The sequence below is a fragment of the Rosa chinensis genome, chromosome 7, assembly GCF_002994745.2.
Source record: "Rosa chinensis cultivar Old Blush chromosome 7, RchiOBHm-V2, whole genome shotgun sequence".
NCBI lineage: Eukaryota > Viridiplantae > Streptophyta > Magnoliopsida > Rosales > Rosaceae > Rosa > Rosa chinensis.
Genome location: NC_037094.1, coordinates 54,822,994 through 54,840,832, shown reverse-complemented (window position 1 = coordinate 54,840,832; position 17,839 = coordinate 54,822,994). Strand labels below are relative to the sequence as shown.

At 36.7% G+C, this 17,839-nt stretch overlaps 1 protein-coding gene across 1 annotated transcript; it reads right to left on the bottom strand.

The window, feature by feature from the left end:
- Positions 1-10,299: 10,299 nt before the first annotated feature.
- On the bottom strand, positions 10,300-12,696 carry LOC112175104 (60S ribosomal protein L13a-4). The gene is made up of 4 exons (XM_024312769.2): positions 12,360-12,696; positions 11,856-11,972; positions 11,652-11,739; positions 10,300-10,653 (listed from the first exon to the last, which is right to left on the bottom strand). Exons 1-4 carry the CDS (start codon positions 12,629-12,631, stop codon positions 10,510-10,512), a joined length of 621 nt encoding a protein of 206 aa, XP_024168537.1. The 5' UTR covers positions 12,632-12,696; the 3' UTR covers positions 10,300-10,509.
- Positions 12,697-17,839: the final 5,143 nt, after the last annotated feature.

Genomic DNA, 17,839 nt, shown 5'->3' with positions numbered 1-17,839 from the left:
TGCAAGTGTAGTTGCACATGTTTTAGCAGGGGTTTTGTTTTTATTGTTTCCAATATTTTCAAAGTTACCATATTGTTCTATATATATATATATATATATATATATATATATATATATATATATATATATAAGATTCTTTATTTTAGATATTAAGTTAAATAAGGGTATTATAGGTAGTTCAAAAATTTAACTATCTCTTTGAAAATTGGCTCAATACGTAAGATATACTAGTCTTGTAGATCTGTAAAATTTTTATTATTTATTATATTGAGAAAAAAATATAACTTATTTGAGAAAAAAGAAAGTGAAAGGTTATCTGAGTTATGAGCAAGGACTAAAATATCCAAGATATCCTCGAAATTTCCGTTTTTCACAAGCATCGATATTAATTTTAACATCTTTCGATTCCGATATGTTATTTTCAGTATATATTTAGCTGATCGTACAACTTTTATCCAAAATTTTGGTAAAATTTCTATCGATATTCAATATTTTCTTGATATTTCCTTCGAAATTTTTAGTTTTTGAACTATTGATATTTCCATGATCTTCAATATTTTGGTCATTGGTTATGAGTAGTTACTGCAGACATGGATATTTAATTGTTTGAAAAATTATTTATTTTCTTTTTCATATAATTTTTTATTTTATTATTTACCTTTTTTTTTGTGTGAAAAGACTATTAATGTAAATGGAAGCCAGGGGGCATTCAGAGTTTACAGCATCAAACAAAAGGGCAGTAGAAGCATTTCTTGGTAGACTATTAGTCCACAAGATTACATCAAACGAGTTATGGCCTAAATTTGCTACAGCATCAGCCACAAAATTTGCTTCTCTGAAATCATGTCGCAAGGTGATAGAGGAAAATTCAAGGGCAAGCTTCCGAATGTCTTGAATTAATTTTGCAATCCTCCAAGGGGGGTTTATAAGACCTTTTTTTTTCTCTCTTTTTATTTAAAGAGGATCAAAGGATTTCACTCCTACCCCCATGGTGACTCAAACCTAGGTCCTGAATCCTAGGTAGTGGGTGCTATAACCACTGAGCTAAGGGCAACTCCAACCATGGGCACCATTTGGGGGTGCTATTCTCATTTTAGCAACCCCTTGTTGCACTATTCATATAGGACTCAATTCTCATCTCCAACCATGGGTGCTATATGAGGGTGCTATTTTCACTATTCTTTACAACAAAATAGAATTAATAACCCTTGATTTAATAAGAGCCGTTGATTGGTTTTTTACCTCAAATCTCAGCCCTCAGATTGGAAATAGATAAGTTTCAGTGAAAAAAAAAATCAGTACACTCCACATCTCATCGTCCATTCTGGGTCATGACCGATCTCAGCCGTCCGTTTCATGACCGTTGGGGGTTTCAACTGTCGGCAGGGGACAGACTTTGTGCGCGGGCCCCACGTCTGCAGACTAAAAAGCAGGGTGCTCTCTTTCTCCAGCGCCTTGGCACGCGTGTTCTTCTTCCCTTCAGCAGCATCAGCGCGTCTCCTTCATCATGATGTCTAGGCGCGTTGCGTTGCTCAATTCGGCTGAGACAACAATTGGGCTGGCCCCATGCACAATGTCCAGTCCTGGTCTTGGAAAAGTCTCAAATTTGAGACTTCAAATGAGCCCAAGTCCCATATTTATAGGACCAGCCCCATCTAAATTTCTTGGTTGGAGATGAAAAGTCTCATTTTTGTTCAATTTCTGTTTTTGAACCCAAAGGTTGGAGTTACCCTAACACCACATCCTAGGTAGTTGGTTTATAAGACCTTTAACAGCATCAATTACCAGTTTTAAGTCTCCTTTAGCTTGTATATGTATAAATCCATTTTGCTTTGCTGCAACCAATCCATTTCTTAGCGCCATTGCTTCAGCTATTGGGACCATGGTGTTTCCAAATCTTTTAGCAGCTACCACTAGAGGTCTACCAGATGAATCTCTAATAACAAAGCCACCTGAAGCCGAGGTTTGTAAACCATATCCATCAAAGTTGATCTTGACAAAGTTTGGGGAAGGAGGGTTCCACATAATTGTGGAAGACGGGTTTAGTTTAGCCCTCACTCCAGCATTTTGTGAAATAGTGTTCATGTTGTTGAGTGTAGCAGCAGAAGTTATTGCCACTACTTCGTTAGGAAAACTAACATTTCCTTTGAATACAGTATCATTCCTTACTTTCCATATTTGCCAACAAGTTATGATCACCTTGGCAAAAAGAGCATTATCATAGAGTTAATTAAGGAACATTTCCTAAAAAACCTTCTAGTGTCCTTCACTCTAGTCCATTGGGGGGTTAATCTATGCTAATCTTCAAGCTGCAGAGGTGAATTTATAATAACCAAACAAATGGTCAGCAGTTTCATTATCATTGTCACAAAGGGGGCTTCAATTGTCATCAATATAACCAAATTGGGATAAACGATCTCTAGTCTTTAATCTGCCCCTTAAAAGCAGCCAGCTAAAAATTTTGGCCTTTGGTGGAATATTAGGGTACCACTCAATTATTAAAAGTTATTTAAAATCAATATAAGGTCCAAAGAATGTATTGCCTTGCCACACCCACTTTGACCAACAGAGACTCTTCTTTTAAAATATAATATAGATAAGATTTAGGCATAATTGTCAATTTGCTACCCTAGGTTTCACCTTAATGTCACTTTGCTACTCTAAATTTTATTTTAGCCAATTCGCTACCCATCCGTCAAATTTGCTACTCTAGGCTTTCAAGATGAATATGCTTTCCTTAAATTTTTAAAATTACCCATTTGCTACATAAATTTTCAAAATTACTCAATACTTGAAAGGAGAAATAAACCAATTAATATGACAAAATAGTAGTAAATTGACTAATTGTGAAAATATAAGGTAGTAAATTAACAGAAATGATACTTAGGGTAGCAAATTAGTTTTTTTTTTTTTTTTGAGGGGAAAGGAAGATATATTCCTGTGATCGAAAAGATCATACGACCATACAAGGTCATTCTAGGAGATCCGAAGATCACCCCTTACATTCATTGCTCCGCAGACCGTAGTCAAGCACACTTAAAGGAAGATGCAAAAACTAAAATCCTAAAAAAGAAAAATGCGAAACACTAAAATCCAAAAGGAAAATACAAAAAAACAACTAACTAAATTTATTCCTACACAACCCTAGTTCTCCGCATCTGCCTTGACTGGCTTGGGGCCTAAGACCTCTTGGTGTACCCTTCCACCAGATCCTGCAGTGAAGAGCTTCAAAATAGGATTGTGTTGAGTCCAACCCCAAACGGGCTCACCAAGGCCCAACTGCGAATCCAGCCCAAGTCAGAGAGATGAGGGAAAGTGGGCTTGACCCAACAGGCCCAACCCACTCCCACTGCCATCATCCTTACACCCAGACCAGTTCACGCCGGAACCCTAGCAAGTCTGTCAGAACTGTTTCCACCCCTGGTTCAATCCGGCGGCCTCCCCAGATACGGACCCACGGCAGCCATCCCGTCCGCCCAAAACTTGCCTCTGTTGACGCTCCAGCCGCCCGATCCACTCACAATCCAATTGTCTCCTTCGGTTACCCAATCAACCGGCGTCAAGCCTCACCGCTCAATCAGCAGAGAACCTGAGACCTCCTCCGCCCTGCAACTCAAAGCCCAAATCCACAACCGGCACCGCAGATCCAGACCCAACCCGCCTTGCCTTCAAACTCGACACCGGAAGAACCCTTGGCGTTGCACACGCCCAACGCACACCAGAAGAGATCGACGTCGGAAGACGTCCTCTAACAGGCAGTGATTGAAACAGACGCCGCCGCTCTACTACACGAAACCCTAGGTTTCGGTATGCGGAGCTCTGAGTTTTCGGGAGCTCTGTTTTTTTTTTTCTTTCTTTCTTTTTTTTGTTTTAGGCGGTAGAAAATTAGTTATTTGTCAAAACTTAAAGTAGCAAATTGACTGAAATAAAATCAAAGTAGCAAATTATACTATATACTAAAAGAAGGTTTCCCTTATGAATAGTGGATTGCCTGCTTTGCCCCTATGTTCTCTCAATTTTTACAAATTTCCCCTGCTTCCTCTCTATTAGAAGTTGTCTCATCGAAAAAAAAAAAAGGCTCATCGACTGAAAGAAAGAGTGAGAGAGGGAGAGCTCGGTTCGATCTTGGTCTATGGTTGTTCGTCTTGCTTAGATTAAATCCTGGTTTCTGCTGTCGTTGTTCGTGTCGCTTAGATAGTGAGGGAGATTGTGGATCGACATAGACAGGTCTCAATTACTGTTTGTTTTCAGCTTAGCAGCATATAAGGTAACTTCTTTGTGTAAATTTTTCGGTCAATTTTGTTGGGTACGGTCCTTTGGGATTATTCGATTAAGGGTTTTGTGTAAAATTTCATCAGCATGAGTTTTGATTTTTTGTGTGGGTGGAGTTTTGATTGGGTTTTTTTTTAGGGGTTTGGTTGATCTTTGGCTTTCGAATTGCAGTGATTGATTGGAAAGGTTGGAAGGTCATTGGTGCTTTGCATTTGTTCTTTTTCTCCTGTTGCCTGTGACTCCGTGTATCTTCAGTTGTTTACTTTTGACTCCTCATCAGCAAGGTAATTAGGTGAGCGTATTTTGGGTTTCTACAGACGATTGTTCAATTTTTGTGTTTTTATTTTTTTATTTTTATGCATGTTGTTCTTTTGTGCAGGGATAAATTCAGCGAGGAAGACCTTAGCTTCAATTTTAAGGCTTGGAATAGGACTGTGATTTTTTTTTTTTTAATAAATGGCTGGTGCGGCTGCGCTCAAGCCTTGATTAATGAAAATGTCGAATACATGGGGGACATTGAGCCTAAACCCCTGATTACAATAAGCACCTAGAAAACGTCCTGAAATACTAACAGAAGTTTTTTAAGGCTTGGAATAGGACTGTGATTTTTTAAGATTCTTAAAAGAGAACTTAATTTTAGTTTTTAATTTTGCAGCTGTTATTGCAGTTTGAGTTTTGGCATATTTATTCCTCTGTCTGATTGGTGTCAAGTATATGTAGTGATTTCATGGTTGATTTTTATGAAATACATTCTATGTCATGCCTTTCTCAAACCTTTTTCTTTATGTATACAAAATCATTTATTGATTAGGAGAATGGTTGAACTCTGGAAACCCAAAACTCAGTCTTTCAAATTATAATTGTGGTGGCTTGATTATAGCTATCAAGATTTGTCGGTAAGAACATATTAAAGGGTGGTTCTAGTTGGACCTCCAAATTTGCTATATGGACCTCCATCATTTTTCAATAGTTATTGGATTTTGTCAACTCATATAAAAAGACATATAAGGATACAAAGAGAAAGAGAAAAGAAAAAAAAAAACTCTTCTTACCTTCCACGACAAACTAACGACGTTTTTCTTTTTACTTTCAAAGTATGTTCTTCCTTCAATCTCCCATGCTTGGATGCGAGATGATACATTTGTAGAAATTTTTAAATTTTTATTATTTTCTATTAAAGTCCCATGTTTTGAAGGTGCAATTAGATAAGTTTGGCCTTCTTACTTGTAAGCAAAACTACTCCTTATTTGTTTCAACTTTAAGAAGGGATAGATGAATGCAACAGTAACAAAAAATACTTGTAATTTCTCATCAGTTTGTACTGCTGCTTCTCTTAACTTTTTCTTCAAAGCTTATATTTTCAATTCTCCATGACTTACGATATCCAAAATGTTGAATTGATTCATAGAACCGGGGGAACCAACATCAAAGAATCTCGCTTTTAGGAAAGGCTCTTCTTTGAGTTCGAGCGTTAATACCCGGAAGACTCACGAGCAGCGTTAATACCTGAAACTTGACTTCCTTAACCAGTCCAAATTTGCAATTTGGTCAATTCATTTTGCTTCTTCTTCTCTTAGTTGAATTAATAGAGATAATAATAAAATAAAATAAAATAAAAAAAGAACAAAAGATTGTTGAAGAATAAATTTAATTGTTTAAGGATATTTTGGTAAAATTAAGGAAGTGGACTTAGCTATTTAAGTATTTAAAAAAGTGAATCAGAGGTCCAATAAGTAGGAGAGGTCCAAATAGCAAATTTGGAGGTCCAACTAGAATCCCTCCATATTAAAAGGCATATGGAAATAAGCAATATATAACTATTTGACTTCTGGTGTTTTTTCAATTTCTATCATCATCAGTACGATCATGTTCTAAAACTTCAAAACTTTGAACAAGATGAAAAATTGTCCTTTAAATCTATTTTCATCCACCTTATGTTAAAAATAAAAAATAAAATAAAAAAACATTCATAGGAAGTTAGGAACTATGGGTAGCCCAAATGAACCAGCCTAATTATTTGTTGCAGCCATCCTCTCCTTTTGAAAATGGTTTATAGTCAAATGTAATGCAATGTGCATGCTAGCATTTGGGTCTAGGTTTTGATCAGGTATTGGACAATAACTTTATAGGATTGTGGTGCTAGCTCTTTCATAACAATATCTCTCTCTTTGAAGCTATAATGAAATTCAGCTTTGTTTTTTATTCTTTGCCACTTGATTTCAGTTATATTGAGCTATTTAGATATTGTGTTTTATCGTTGTTGTGATTGTTGTAGGTTTGGTTAGAAGTTGAGTTTTTTTCGTGCGGTCTGAGTCTTGGTCACTTTGTGTCCGGTAAGAATTTGGTATGATTGATTGATTCCATACAAAATGCTAAGGAAAAATCTTAGGTCTGAACAAAGGAAGAACAAATCTTTGGAGCGTTGAAGTAGTTGTGAGGGTACCCTGATCATGAAAATCTTATCTTTAGCAAAGACTAAAAACAGTGAGGGATGAGAGATAAGACTTGGTCTTTGTTTGAATAAACCAGTTCATTTAGAACTCGAAAATAAAACTGCACTCTGATTGTTTACTCCTTGACTTCATGTGGATTTTTTAGTCTCATAGCTGGCTCACACTTCGGTTCACTATTTTCTTTTATTTTGCTTAAACTTCAAAATAATCAAACAGATTTGTGAACAGTGACCTAATTATAATGTCTTAATTCTTAAATTAGGAGGTGGAGGAGTAAAGTGGTAATAATTAGACGGTTTCTGAAGTTGGTGGTTGAATTTCTTGCCTCTTTGCCTCCGTGCATGAAATCAGAAAATTGTTCACAACCAATTGTGATTAGGAATTTGAGACTTTGACTTGAAGAAGCCATGTGATTGAACCACGAGGCATGACATATTTGGTCTTTGGTCATATCAATTTGATTGATTTTCTTATATTTATATGAACATGTAGGTTTTTTCTTTTCTGGGAAGAACATGATTGGGATTTGACAAAGAAAAGAGTAATTGCAAAAATTGCAAGATCTTGTGTGTGACAGTGCGATAGATGTATTGATTTGTCAAGGAGTGAATATGCCTCAAAGGGTGTGAGTGGGAAAGGGGATTTAATGGAATTTTCCATGGCAATATTAGATCCATTAATAAATTTGCTTAACCACCACCCGTATGCTAATGTTACCTACTCTGTTTTTTTCTTTTTCTTTCTTTTTTTTTTTTGGGTAATATACTTTGTTTTTAGGGGCCGTGACCACTTACCCATTTTCAGCTTAAAAATTGCCCACTTACACCACCAAGAGTTTTTTAACTCCATTTACCCAATCTAACATTCATTGACAGTTTTACCCCTATTTTAATTAATAAATTACATCTTTTCTCAGACTCTCCCTCCGATCTATTTTCTCTCTCCTCCCCCCTCACCGATTTCTCTCTCTCTCTCTCTCTCTCTCTCTCAACACGTCTCAAACTCGCTCTCTCTCTCTCCATGTCTACGAATCTGGACTTCTGGATCGGATGCACACCTCTCTCACTCTCTCTCCTCCACCGCCGAGACGGATTTCAAACCCGACGTCTCCGACCCCAGCCCACTCCACGACGGAGGCTCCGGTGAGCTCGCGACTGCGCTGCAGGTCCTCGTTCGTCTGGGCTGAGCGAGGCCAGCGATCTGATCTCTTTCAACAACCCAATGTTGACAGGAGGTTTGAAGGAGGAGATGAAAAATTAGGGGGCCAATGAGCTCGTTCCCGGCGATATTGTGGAGCTCATTCCCGGCGATATTGTGGAGCTCGTTTCTGGGCCTTCGTTGTTGGTCATGCTGGTGTCGCCGGAGGAGTGACATGGATTACTCCGGTTGCTGCTTTTTTTTTTTTTTTTTTAAAGTATTGTTGTTCAATTCTTTTTTTTTTTGGCAAGGAATAGCATCTTTTTTTTTTTTTGAATGTCTATTGGATTGGAGGCCAATGATCTACTATCTGTTCAACAATGTGAGTAATCTGACATTGCAATGTAACTGTGGGGTTTGTTTGATGGTCTATTGGGGGGCAGTAGACACATTATTGGGCCCCAGTAGACTTTGATATGAGGGACAGGGATCACTATAGTGTGGTGTTTTGATAAGTTACCTATTGTTTTCTGTTTATTAAAGTCAAATTATCTGTGAATCCTACAAAATGGTGCATTTTTGGTGGTCTATTGGGAGGCAGTAGAGACATTGGACTTTGTATTGGGGGCAATAATATGATTATTGGGAGCCAATAATATGATTATAAATTGATCAATTGTGCCTGTAGTGTATTCATTTTGATTTTGGGAGTTCATACAATTCACTGGACGGCAATAATATGATTTTGGGGAGGCAATAATGTGATTATTGGAGGGCAATAATATGATTACTGGGGGGCAATAATATGGTTACTGGATATTATTAGGGACCGGTCGCCGGATTCTGGTCACCGGTCACCGGATTCCGGTCACCGGAGTCCGAGGCCGGCCACTAGTCACCAGAGTCCGGCAATGTATCCAACGACTTCTCTCTCTAAGTGAGAAAGAATGAGAGGGCAAAAAAGTCTCAAAAATAAATAAAAAGAATAAAAAAAGAATTAATTGGGTATTAGGGAAATAATCCCTTAGAGTGTTTTAGGTAAATGGGGTTAAAAAACAGTTGGTGGAGCAAGTGGGCAATTTTTAGCCTAAAAACGGGTAAATGATCATTTTCCCTTGTTTTTATTTCCATTATTTAATTTTGCTACCTGATAAATGTCAATTGTGGGAGCATGTGTATGGAATCAATCAATCATATCCAAAAAGTTGATTCAAAACCACTTGATTCAGATGGCTCATGGCTGGATATATAAGGTGGTTTCTTTATCCAAAGTGAAATCCTAATCGAATGCAGATAGATAAAACAAGCAAGCAAAAATCCTGAAAAGTTGTTTCGTACATTTTGTTTTTTTTTTTTATTGGCTTGAATTCTTTCATTCCCTATTCTCCTCCCCTCTTTGAATTTGATTTGAACAAAAGGAGAGCGTATCTCTCTATGATAGTGTATCTCTGATAGTTCAAACAATAATTTCTGTACCAGCATAATTTATGTACCATTTGTTACTAATCTATTATTTATCTTTACTATTATGTATCTAATTTCATAGATTTCGACAGCGTTGCATATCTTCTGGTTGCGTCCATGATGTACTGATCAATAGAAAAGACAAAGGAATCATATATTTCATCTCTGACAACTAGCATCATCAGCTTCTAACCTTTGCTATACTATCCTACATTACTGAATCTACTATTCATCTGTACTACTTTGATAGAAGATCTCATTCATGTTATAGATCAAATTGGCAGAGCAAATGATGCTAATTGCTTTCTGCAGGCAACAGTGACGATAATTGACAACTATGTATAGACCCCCAGCGAATATATCACTCTTTTAGGCGGAAATAGGATTCCTGTGATCACTATCAAAGGCAAGAAATCTGCAAGGATAAAAATACCTCCTCTGGGCTCCATAGCCATGCTTCTCCTGGTGGTAGATATTGATGTATTCTTTTTAATTATAAGTCATCCTCGCTTGCAGATAGAACAATAGTAGTTTTATTTTTCTACTATAAAACACCACTTTTTGTAATATGTAAAATCAAAACAATTTCAATTAACAATTTTTACCTTACAATTGTGACTATTACGAACAAATTAGAGAGAAGAAAAAAATAAACACAACATCGCTCGGGAATGTTATCTAGTATCCTAGTTGACACTAAAGTAAAACTTAGAGTAGCAAATTGGCTATTAAGCCTAAGATTTATGAACCCTAATAGATGATTTCTTTTGAATAAATCTGTTAATCCAACTTTGTCAGATAAACAAACTAATTTAGTATAATCACATACCTACATGGTCTGCACATACTTTTAGATGACATAATTTTATTTTAGTTTCTTTTGTTTTATTTTTTATTATATGCAGATGATCTACCAAAAAGGTGCATACAAAACAAAACAAAACAAAAACAAACACACCAATTTGGAAAGAAATTCATTTTACCATCTAAACAGTAAATATAAATCTCAGACAAATGTATTCCACTATGTATCAAAAAGATAAAAAGGAACTAAGCAAGCTCGTTACCATCACTAGACCATCACAAGTAACAATCTAGTATCATAATTCAAAACAAAACTGAAGACTGCCACAGAATCCAATCCTCCACAACATTTTCATCTTAAAAGAAAAGTGCCTAATCATCAATATTTGATAGGAGCAATGATCTCTAGATGAGGACCTAGTTTCTCCTCAGCAACCTTTTCTGCTTTGACCCTCAATTTGTTCAACTGCTTCTTCCTCTCATATGCAAGTTGAGCCCTCTCCTTTCTCTTCTTTTCAAGCTCCTGCACGTAAAGTTATTAGTCAGAAATGTCGAAAGAAGCAAAACAATTACACCAAAAACACATTATTTTACTTCTTTGTTGCCTACGAAGCAAAATAAAATTTAGATCCATATTAGCATTCATATGTGCAGCTGTAAGTATATCTGTAACAATATATATAAAACACCAAGATAAAACGGTTTTCTCAATGGTCCAGCAGCCTCAAATCTCAGAGCAATCATATCCTCAAAAACTAAAACATAGTTGTTCAAAGTAAGGTTGTACGCTGATTGTCACAGAGGAATACAAATTCATTCTTGTCCACGGACATTGGAGTAATAGGAATGAGAATAAGCAAAACAACAACGCATACGCTATAAGGCACACAGCAAACACTGCATGCAGATAAAGTATAATTGTATGGTAACATCCATAAGAGGTCATGGCAAACATGACATGGAATAAGTAATCACTTTGGAATCAAGTGGTAACAGCTAAAGTATTTTGGAAAAACTGGTCTCCAAAGAGATGGGATCAACTTGTCACATCAAGTGAGAGATACCAATTTTCACGTACAACTGTTTTTACAAACGTAGATCAAACCGAAAGTATACATAATAAAACGAAAGCAAGAGCACTTAAAGCTGGATAGGTATAAACCCAGGTGAAATAAAAGGCTCCACCTGGTTCTGGTTAATTTCAATTTACAAATACTTTTACTGACTCCATCACTGATACATTCAAATTGAAACATAAAAAGGCATTGCCCTCCCTAACCTCATCATGTTGCATTAACGAGGGAGACAATACAAATAATACAACGGAAAGTAAACTATTGTGATAACTACATTAGATGCAATGTGGTACAATTGCTTACGAACATTAAATTCAAAAGTTACTCTTAAAAAAATTAAAAACTAAAAACTAAACAAACAAAAAAAACTATACACCAACCCAAAATAAGGATAACCAAGGCTAAAGCAGAACAGGAGCAGACAAAGAAGGTAGCCAAGTCTAACCTTGATGGTGTCATAGTGGTTCCATCCAACCTCTGATGAAAGCTTGCCCAACAAACAGTACTTGTGTCCTGCTTGAAGCCTCAAGACCCTGATGATTTTCAAAACCAAGAAAACAATAAGCATTTACTTCAAGAAAACAAATCAAAACAAATATCACAAAACTATAAAATACCAATGAAAAACTAGTGGGAGAAAGAAACTCACTTGAGAGCATCCGGAATGACCATCCTCTTTATCTTATCATAAGGAGGGGGAACCCCTTCGTATGCCTTCAAACGAGCAAGTGCAGCAGCTCCACGCTTTGTCTTGTGAGGAATCATCCTAACAGAACAAAAACAACACAAAGTTCAAACAATTTTGTACAAAGAACTTCCCAACTCCTGTGAAATACACAGACCAGACAATTTGTGTTCTCATTCCGATACGAGCTCAAATCCAAATAAACCCTTGCCAATTCTTGGCGATTTAAATTTGTTTAGAACTCATAATAACACAATGCCTCCGCAACATTTAGAAAAAATAGTATCTTTACACTCATAGAGCTCTAATTCTATCGCAAAAGCTAACAACTTTAATAAGCAGAAACAGAATGAATCTCAACCCAGAAAAGAAACACCAATTGGGTATCATGCATTGTGCTTATTACTCCATAAACCCTAAAAAAAAAAAAAAAAAAAAAAAAATTGAAGCAAATTCAGAGAAGCGTACCCACGAATTGTGCGCCAGAGGATCTTAGCAGGAGCACGAAAGTGAATGGGGCCATGAGAAGGCTTGGTGTTCATGCGCTTACGCAAGAAGCGCATGTACTTCATCTTCTGCCTCACCAAACCACCGGAGATACAGATCTCCTCGCAGCGAACCACCACCACCTTCTGCCCATTGAGAAGCTCTTTGGCGATTATCGACGCCAACCGACCGAGCATGTGGTGGCGAGCGTCCACCACCACGCGCTTAGCGCAGATCCCTGACCCGGACACCATTGCTTTCAGTCTCTCTGACGCTAACTAGGCTCGGCGGCTGGGGGGTGAGAAATGGAAGAGGCGCTAGGGTTTAGCGAAATATATAGTTATCTGGATTCTGACAGGAAAAAGAAAAGAAAAGAAAAGAAAAATTAAATTTCATTTTACATCCTTTCATTATTTACTATTTGTAATGTCTTACCTAGGGCTGGCAAATCTAAACCAGCCAACCGAGTCCGTCCCGAACCAAGGGATTCGGTTACCATCCATATCGGTTACCGACATTTTGGTACGGTACAAGCGTACCGAGATACTGTAATTGGTACGGTATCGGTATTGAATATTAACAAAATACGGTATACCGTACCGTACCATATATTTAATATAATATTTAATTATTTTAAATATTTATTATATAATCAATCATAGCCGTTGATTTTTTTCTGTTTTATTCCATATTAACTAACAACCGTTAGATTAAACTTTCCAAACCCTAATCCCAAATACCTCAATCCCTCTCTCAGTCTCTGCCTCTCTCCAGTCTGGACGACTCACCTCGTCTCTCACTCTCTCTCTCTCTCGAACCCGATCGAAAATTGACCTGAGCCTCTGTCTCTCGACCACTCCCTCAGTCTCTCTCTCTCTCTCTCAAACTCGAGCGAGGTTCTGACTTCTGAGCCTCAGTTTGAAGAATCGAATCGCTCAACCCATTCGATTTCATTTCACGTCAAAGCGATTCGATTCACATTAGTCGATCAATTGTTGCAGTACTGCTGGTGAGTACGAGCTCGGAACTTCAATTGTTTTGGATTGTTGAGTTGAGGTTCGAGACTTCGATCTACCCAAATTGTTATATATTATCTTGAGATTTACCAATTTGTTATGGGTTTTAAACTTTTAATGGTTTTTCTTTTGTATAGGACGAGGGAATTTGTTCATACGGCTGTGTCACGATTCTTGCTCATTGCATTAGGTGCTAGTGTTGGTTTGGGAGTAAATATATTGATATATCCCATCTGGGCTAGTGAGGATCTACACAACTTGGTTCAGACATTCTGAATTTATGTTCTTTTCCATTAGTCCATTCCCTTGGAATTGTTAAATACTCAATCTTCTTTTGTCTGTTTTGATCATGTTGGTTTGGGAGTAAATATATTGATATATCTCATCTGGGCTGGTGAGGATCTACACAACTTGGTTCAGACATTCTGAATTTCTGTTATTTTCCTTTAGTCCATTCCTCTGGTATTTTTATTATGGAAATATGATGATGCATAGTTCATTGCATTAGTAGAAGTGATATTATACGTATCTTTCTCAAAAAAGTGATATAAGCATATTATCTTTTTCCTTTTTACTTTGTTTGAAGATGGCAACCCAAGACTCATTTACAATTTTACTTTTTCAGGTATTCCAATCTCGAGTTCTCAACAATTCAAGAAATCTTACAATCAAGGCATAGAAGTTAGAACTGGAGCAACGTAGGAGCACTGCAGTTGGTCGGTTTGGACCTACAGGTCAGTTTCTTCTTCATTGATTGAATTTGCAAAACTGCCAGCATTCTTATTCTTTTCAACTAAAATTGATTTGCGGAAACTTTGAGTCTTTGAGTGAGGCAGGGAGCACAACAAGCAAATATGAAGTGACGATCAGATGAAATTAGAGTCTTTGAATACTTTGTTTTAAACTATTGTCCGCTTTGTTATTGTATGATTCATTCATTTGTGTGAACTGTAAGTGATGATATGAAGTGATGATGATATGAATTATGAAGTGATGAATTGATGATGAGATGAACTGTAAGTGATGAACTGAAGTTGATGTGAGAGAATGAGAGACTGAGAGTTATAAGTTTTTTGATTGTTTTACATTTGTGTATGGTCTGGGCCTTTAAATTCATAAAAGTTATTTGATTGATTTTCATTTGCTTTCAGTTTTTCAGTTGTTGACAGGTTAGGGATTTAAAATTTTCATTTGGGTCATAGCTGAAAGCTGGCCCAATCTTAAACTTGGTTGGAGGCCCAACCAACCCATACTAACCGATACCAACCGGTACCGAGAAGTCGGTATACCGACTTTTGTGGCCGGTAGTGGTACTTCATTTTGTGTACCAATAAGTTTTGGTACGGTAGGTGGTTTTGGACTTGAAGGTCTGGTACCATACCGAACCTAGCCCTAGTCTTACCTTAGGTTCGGTTTGGTTCGGTTCTGTTTTTGCAGTTTCTATATACAAGTAATTCATGCATAATTCACTTGATCTTAGATTTTTAAAAGGATTAATTTCAGTTTACTCCCCTGAGGTTTGGGGGTGTCATCATTTCACCCCCTCTACTTTCAATTTTGAATTTTTACCCCCTAAACTTTTCAATTTCAATCAGCCGTGTCCAATTTTTACTGTTCCGTCCAAATTGGACGTTAAGTTTGACTTTTGAGGGCTAAAATGGTCATTTCAACATAAAAAATAAAAAAATAATAAAAAATAATTTTTTGTTTTTCTTTCTGTTTTTTAGTTTTTTTTTTTAAAAAAATTTATTATTATTATTTTTTATTTTGTCTTCAACCTATACACCACAAATTATAATAGGTTTATAAAAACAAAAAAATACTCTAGGTGGTTCAAAGCCACTAACTGGTCTACGATATTTGTAATATATCTCCGATAAAGTGAAGAATTTTAGAATATATCCCCAATAAAGTGAAGAAATATTTGTAAAAAATAATTTTACACTTTATCTGTAAATAAATATCTGTATATCCCCAATAAAGTGAAGAAATATCTGTGTAAAATCATTTTTGGTCTACGATATTTGTGATATATATCCAATAAATTGAAGAATTTTAGGATATATCCCCAATAAAGTGAAGAAATATCTGTAGAAAATGATTTTACACTTTATCTGTAAATATCTGTATATCCCCAATAAAGTGAAGAAATAACTGTGTAAAATCATTTTTTACAGATATTTATTTACAGATAAAGTGTAAAATTATTTTTTACAGATATTTTTTCACTTTATTTGGGATATATCCTAAATTCTTCACTTTATCGGAGATATGTCACAAATATCGTAGACCAGCGAGAGGCTTTCAACTACCTAGAGTATTTTTTTTGTTTTTATAAACCTATTATAACTTGTGATGTATAGGTTGGAGACAAAATTAAAAAAAAAATGAAGAAACAGAAAAAAAAAAAAAAAAAAAAAAAAAACTAAAAAACAGGAAATTTTTTTATTTTTTATTTTTTTATGTTAAAATGACCATTTTAACCCTCAAAAGTCAAACTTAATGTCCAATTTGGACGGAACAGTAAAATTGGACACGGCTGATTGAAATTGAAAAGTTTAGGGGGTAAAAATTCAAAATTGAAAGTAAAGGGGGTGAAATGATTTCACCCCAAACCTCAGGGGGGTAAACTGAAATTAATCTTTTTAAAAATATTTGTTTGATCACTCAAATTCAACATTATCCTATACTTTGGTCCTTTCTTTAAATCACAACTACAATCTCATAAATTAATATATAATTAAATTGAGGTTTAGAGATAACTTCATGTTAGTTCTTGTCCTCTCAATTTAATCAGTTTACCCTCTAAGTTTTTCAATTTCAATCCATCATGTCCAATGTATGAGGCTTTGTCTAAATTTGACTTTAAGTTCAACTTTAGGGGCCCACTTTAAGAGCTAAAATAGTCATTTCAAACATAAAAAATTTTGAAGGAAAAAAAAAAAACTCATTTGTTCTTCTTCCTCATATCCTCTTCTTCTCTATCTCATCTCCGATGGGCAACTCCAAAGACCCACCCCCTCCATTCCACTCCACCCGACCTGTCTCCTCTTCTCTCCTCCGATTTATCTTTCCACATTCTCTACCGCCTGCCTGGTCAAACCCTTGCGATCCCAACAGTTAATTGCTTCGTCACCCTCGACTACTTCTCCAAGTCAACGCCATCTTTCTCCAAAAACCGACTAGTCAGCATCGATTTCGATCCGAACACATACGACCCGCCGTTTGCTTCTTCCTCATCGCCGAAGTCAAAGCCTCAGCCGAAGGCTGGTATCTTCAAATCTAATTATTCTACCACCGATCGATTGAGTACCGCCACAGCCGGAGCCCAAGGTTAGGTCTGGATTTTCAGCCAAAAATTTGAAGAAAAACGTCAATTAGATTTGAGGTAATGCTCATTTACTGCTGGTGAAACTCAAAGGAAGAGCCGAAGGGAACTCGTGAAGCTCATCCTAACTGGAAGGCAGTGCAAGTTTATGAACAAGGGAAGAAGAGGAAGTACCAGTTTGGGCTGTAATACGACGACAAAGTAGGGTTGGGTAAGTAAAAGAGCGGCGGAGGTTACCGAGAGGCAGATTCGTTGTGGGGAGGTTCATTGATGTAAGCTTTTTCTTATCGAAGTCTTTGATTTTGATTGTGAATATGGTGTAAAACTCTGAATTCTTCCATATATTTATCAAAGATAGGATTTTTGATATCTGGGCATGTGGGTGTAGTTGTGGTTATTGCAAATTGTGTCAAAGTTAGGGATTTTTCATTTGCAGATTCTGGGTATTGGTGGAATGCCTACGTGATGAAGTTTGGGTATTGGAGTTGCCCATCGGAGCTCAGAGAGAGAAGGTGGTGGGCAGCAATGGATTTGTGCAACGTAGGAGAAGATTAGGATGTGAAGGGGGTGGTGATTTTGGTTTCTAGAGATCGAAGACGAAGAAGAAGAAGATAGGGTTGATTTCTAAGCCGGGGGTTATAAGTGTAATTTTGCTCTCAAGTTTGGGTCCACGTCAGCAATTAACGTCCAATTTCGATGGAGCTTAAGAAATTGGACATGGCAGATTAAAATTGGAAATCTCCGGGAGTAAACTGATTAAATTGAGAAGATATGAACTAACATGAAATTACCCCCAAACCTCAGGGGGTAAACTGAATTTAATCCTTAAGAATATATTAGACGACTATGCTTAGTAGTGTCACCCTCAACAATTACTTCTTATTTGGTTTCTTTGACCCTTAGAAGGAGTCTTGAGTTTCTTCCACTTCATAACTTCATCCAATAGCTTGTTCTTGCTACCCACATGCCTTACAACCTTTTATTTCTTCACGGGAGTAATGACCAAATCCCTCTCTTTGCCTACATTTATCTCTCAATGCCTTTGAGGATTTGGCATCATAGGATCCTCTACGATCAGTAAGTCTTCGTTTTACTTGTGGGACATTCATTGGGCAATA

Excerpts from the sequence above, each read along its gene's own strand:
- LOC112175104 (XM_024312769.2), bottom strand. The coding sequence starts at position 12,631 with ATGGTGTCCGGGTCAGGGATCTGCGCTAAGCGCGTGGTGGTGGACGCT. Across the intron at positions 11,973-12,359 it reads CTCTGGCGCACAATTCGTGG|GATGATTCCTCACAAGACAA; the intron begins GTACGCTTCTCT and ends TTGTTCTGTTAG. Across the intron at positions 11,740-11,855 it reads GTCATTCCGGATGCTCTCAA|GGTCTTGAGGCTTCAAGCAG; the intron begins GTGAGTTTCTTT and ends GAAAATCATCAG.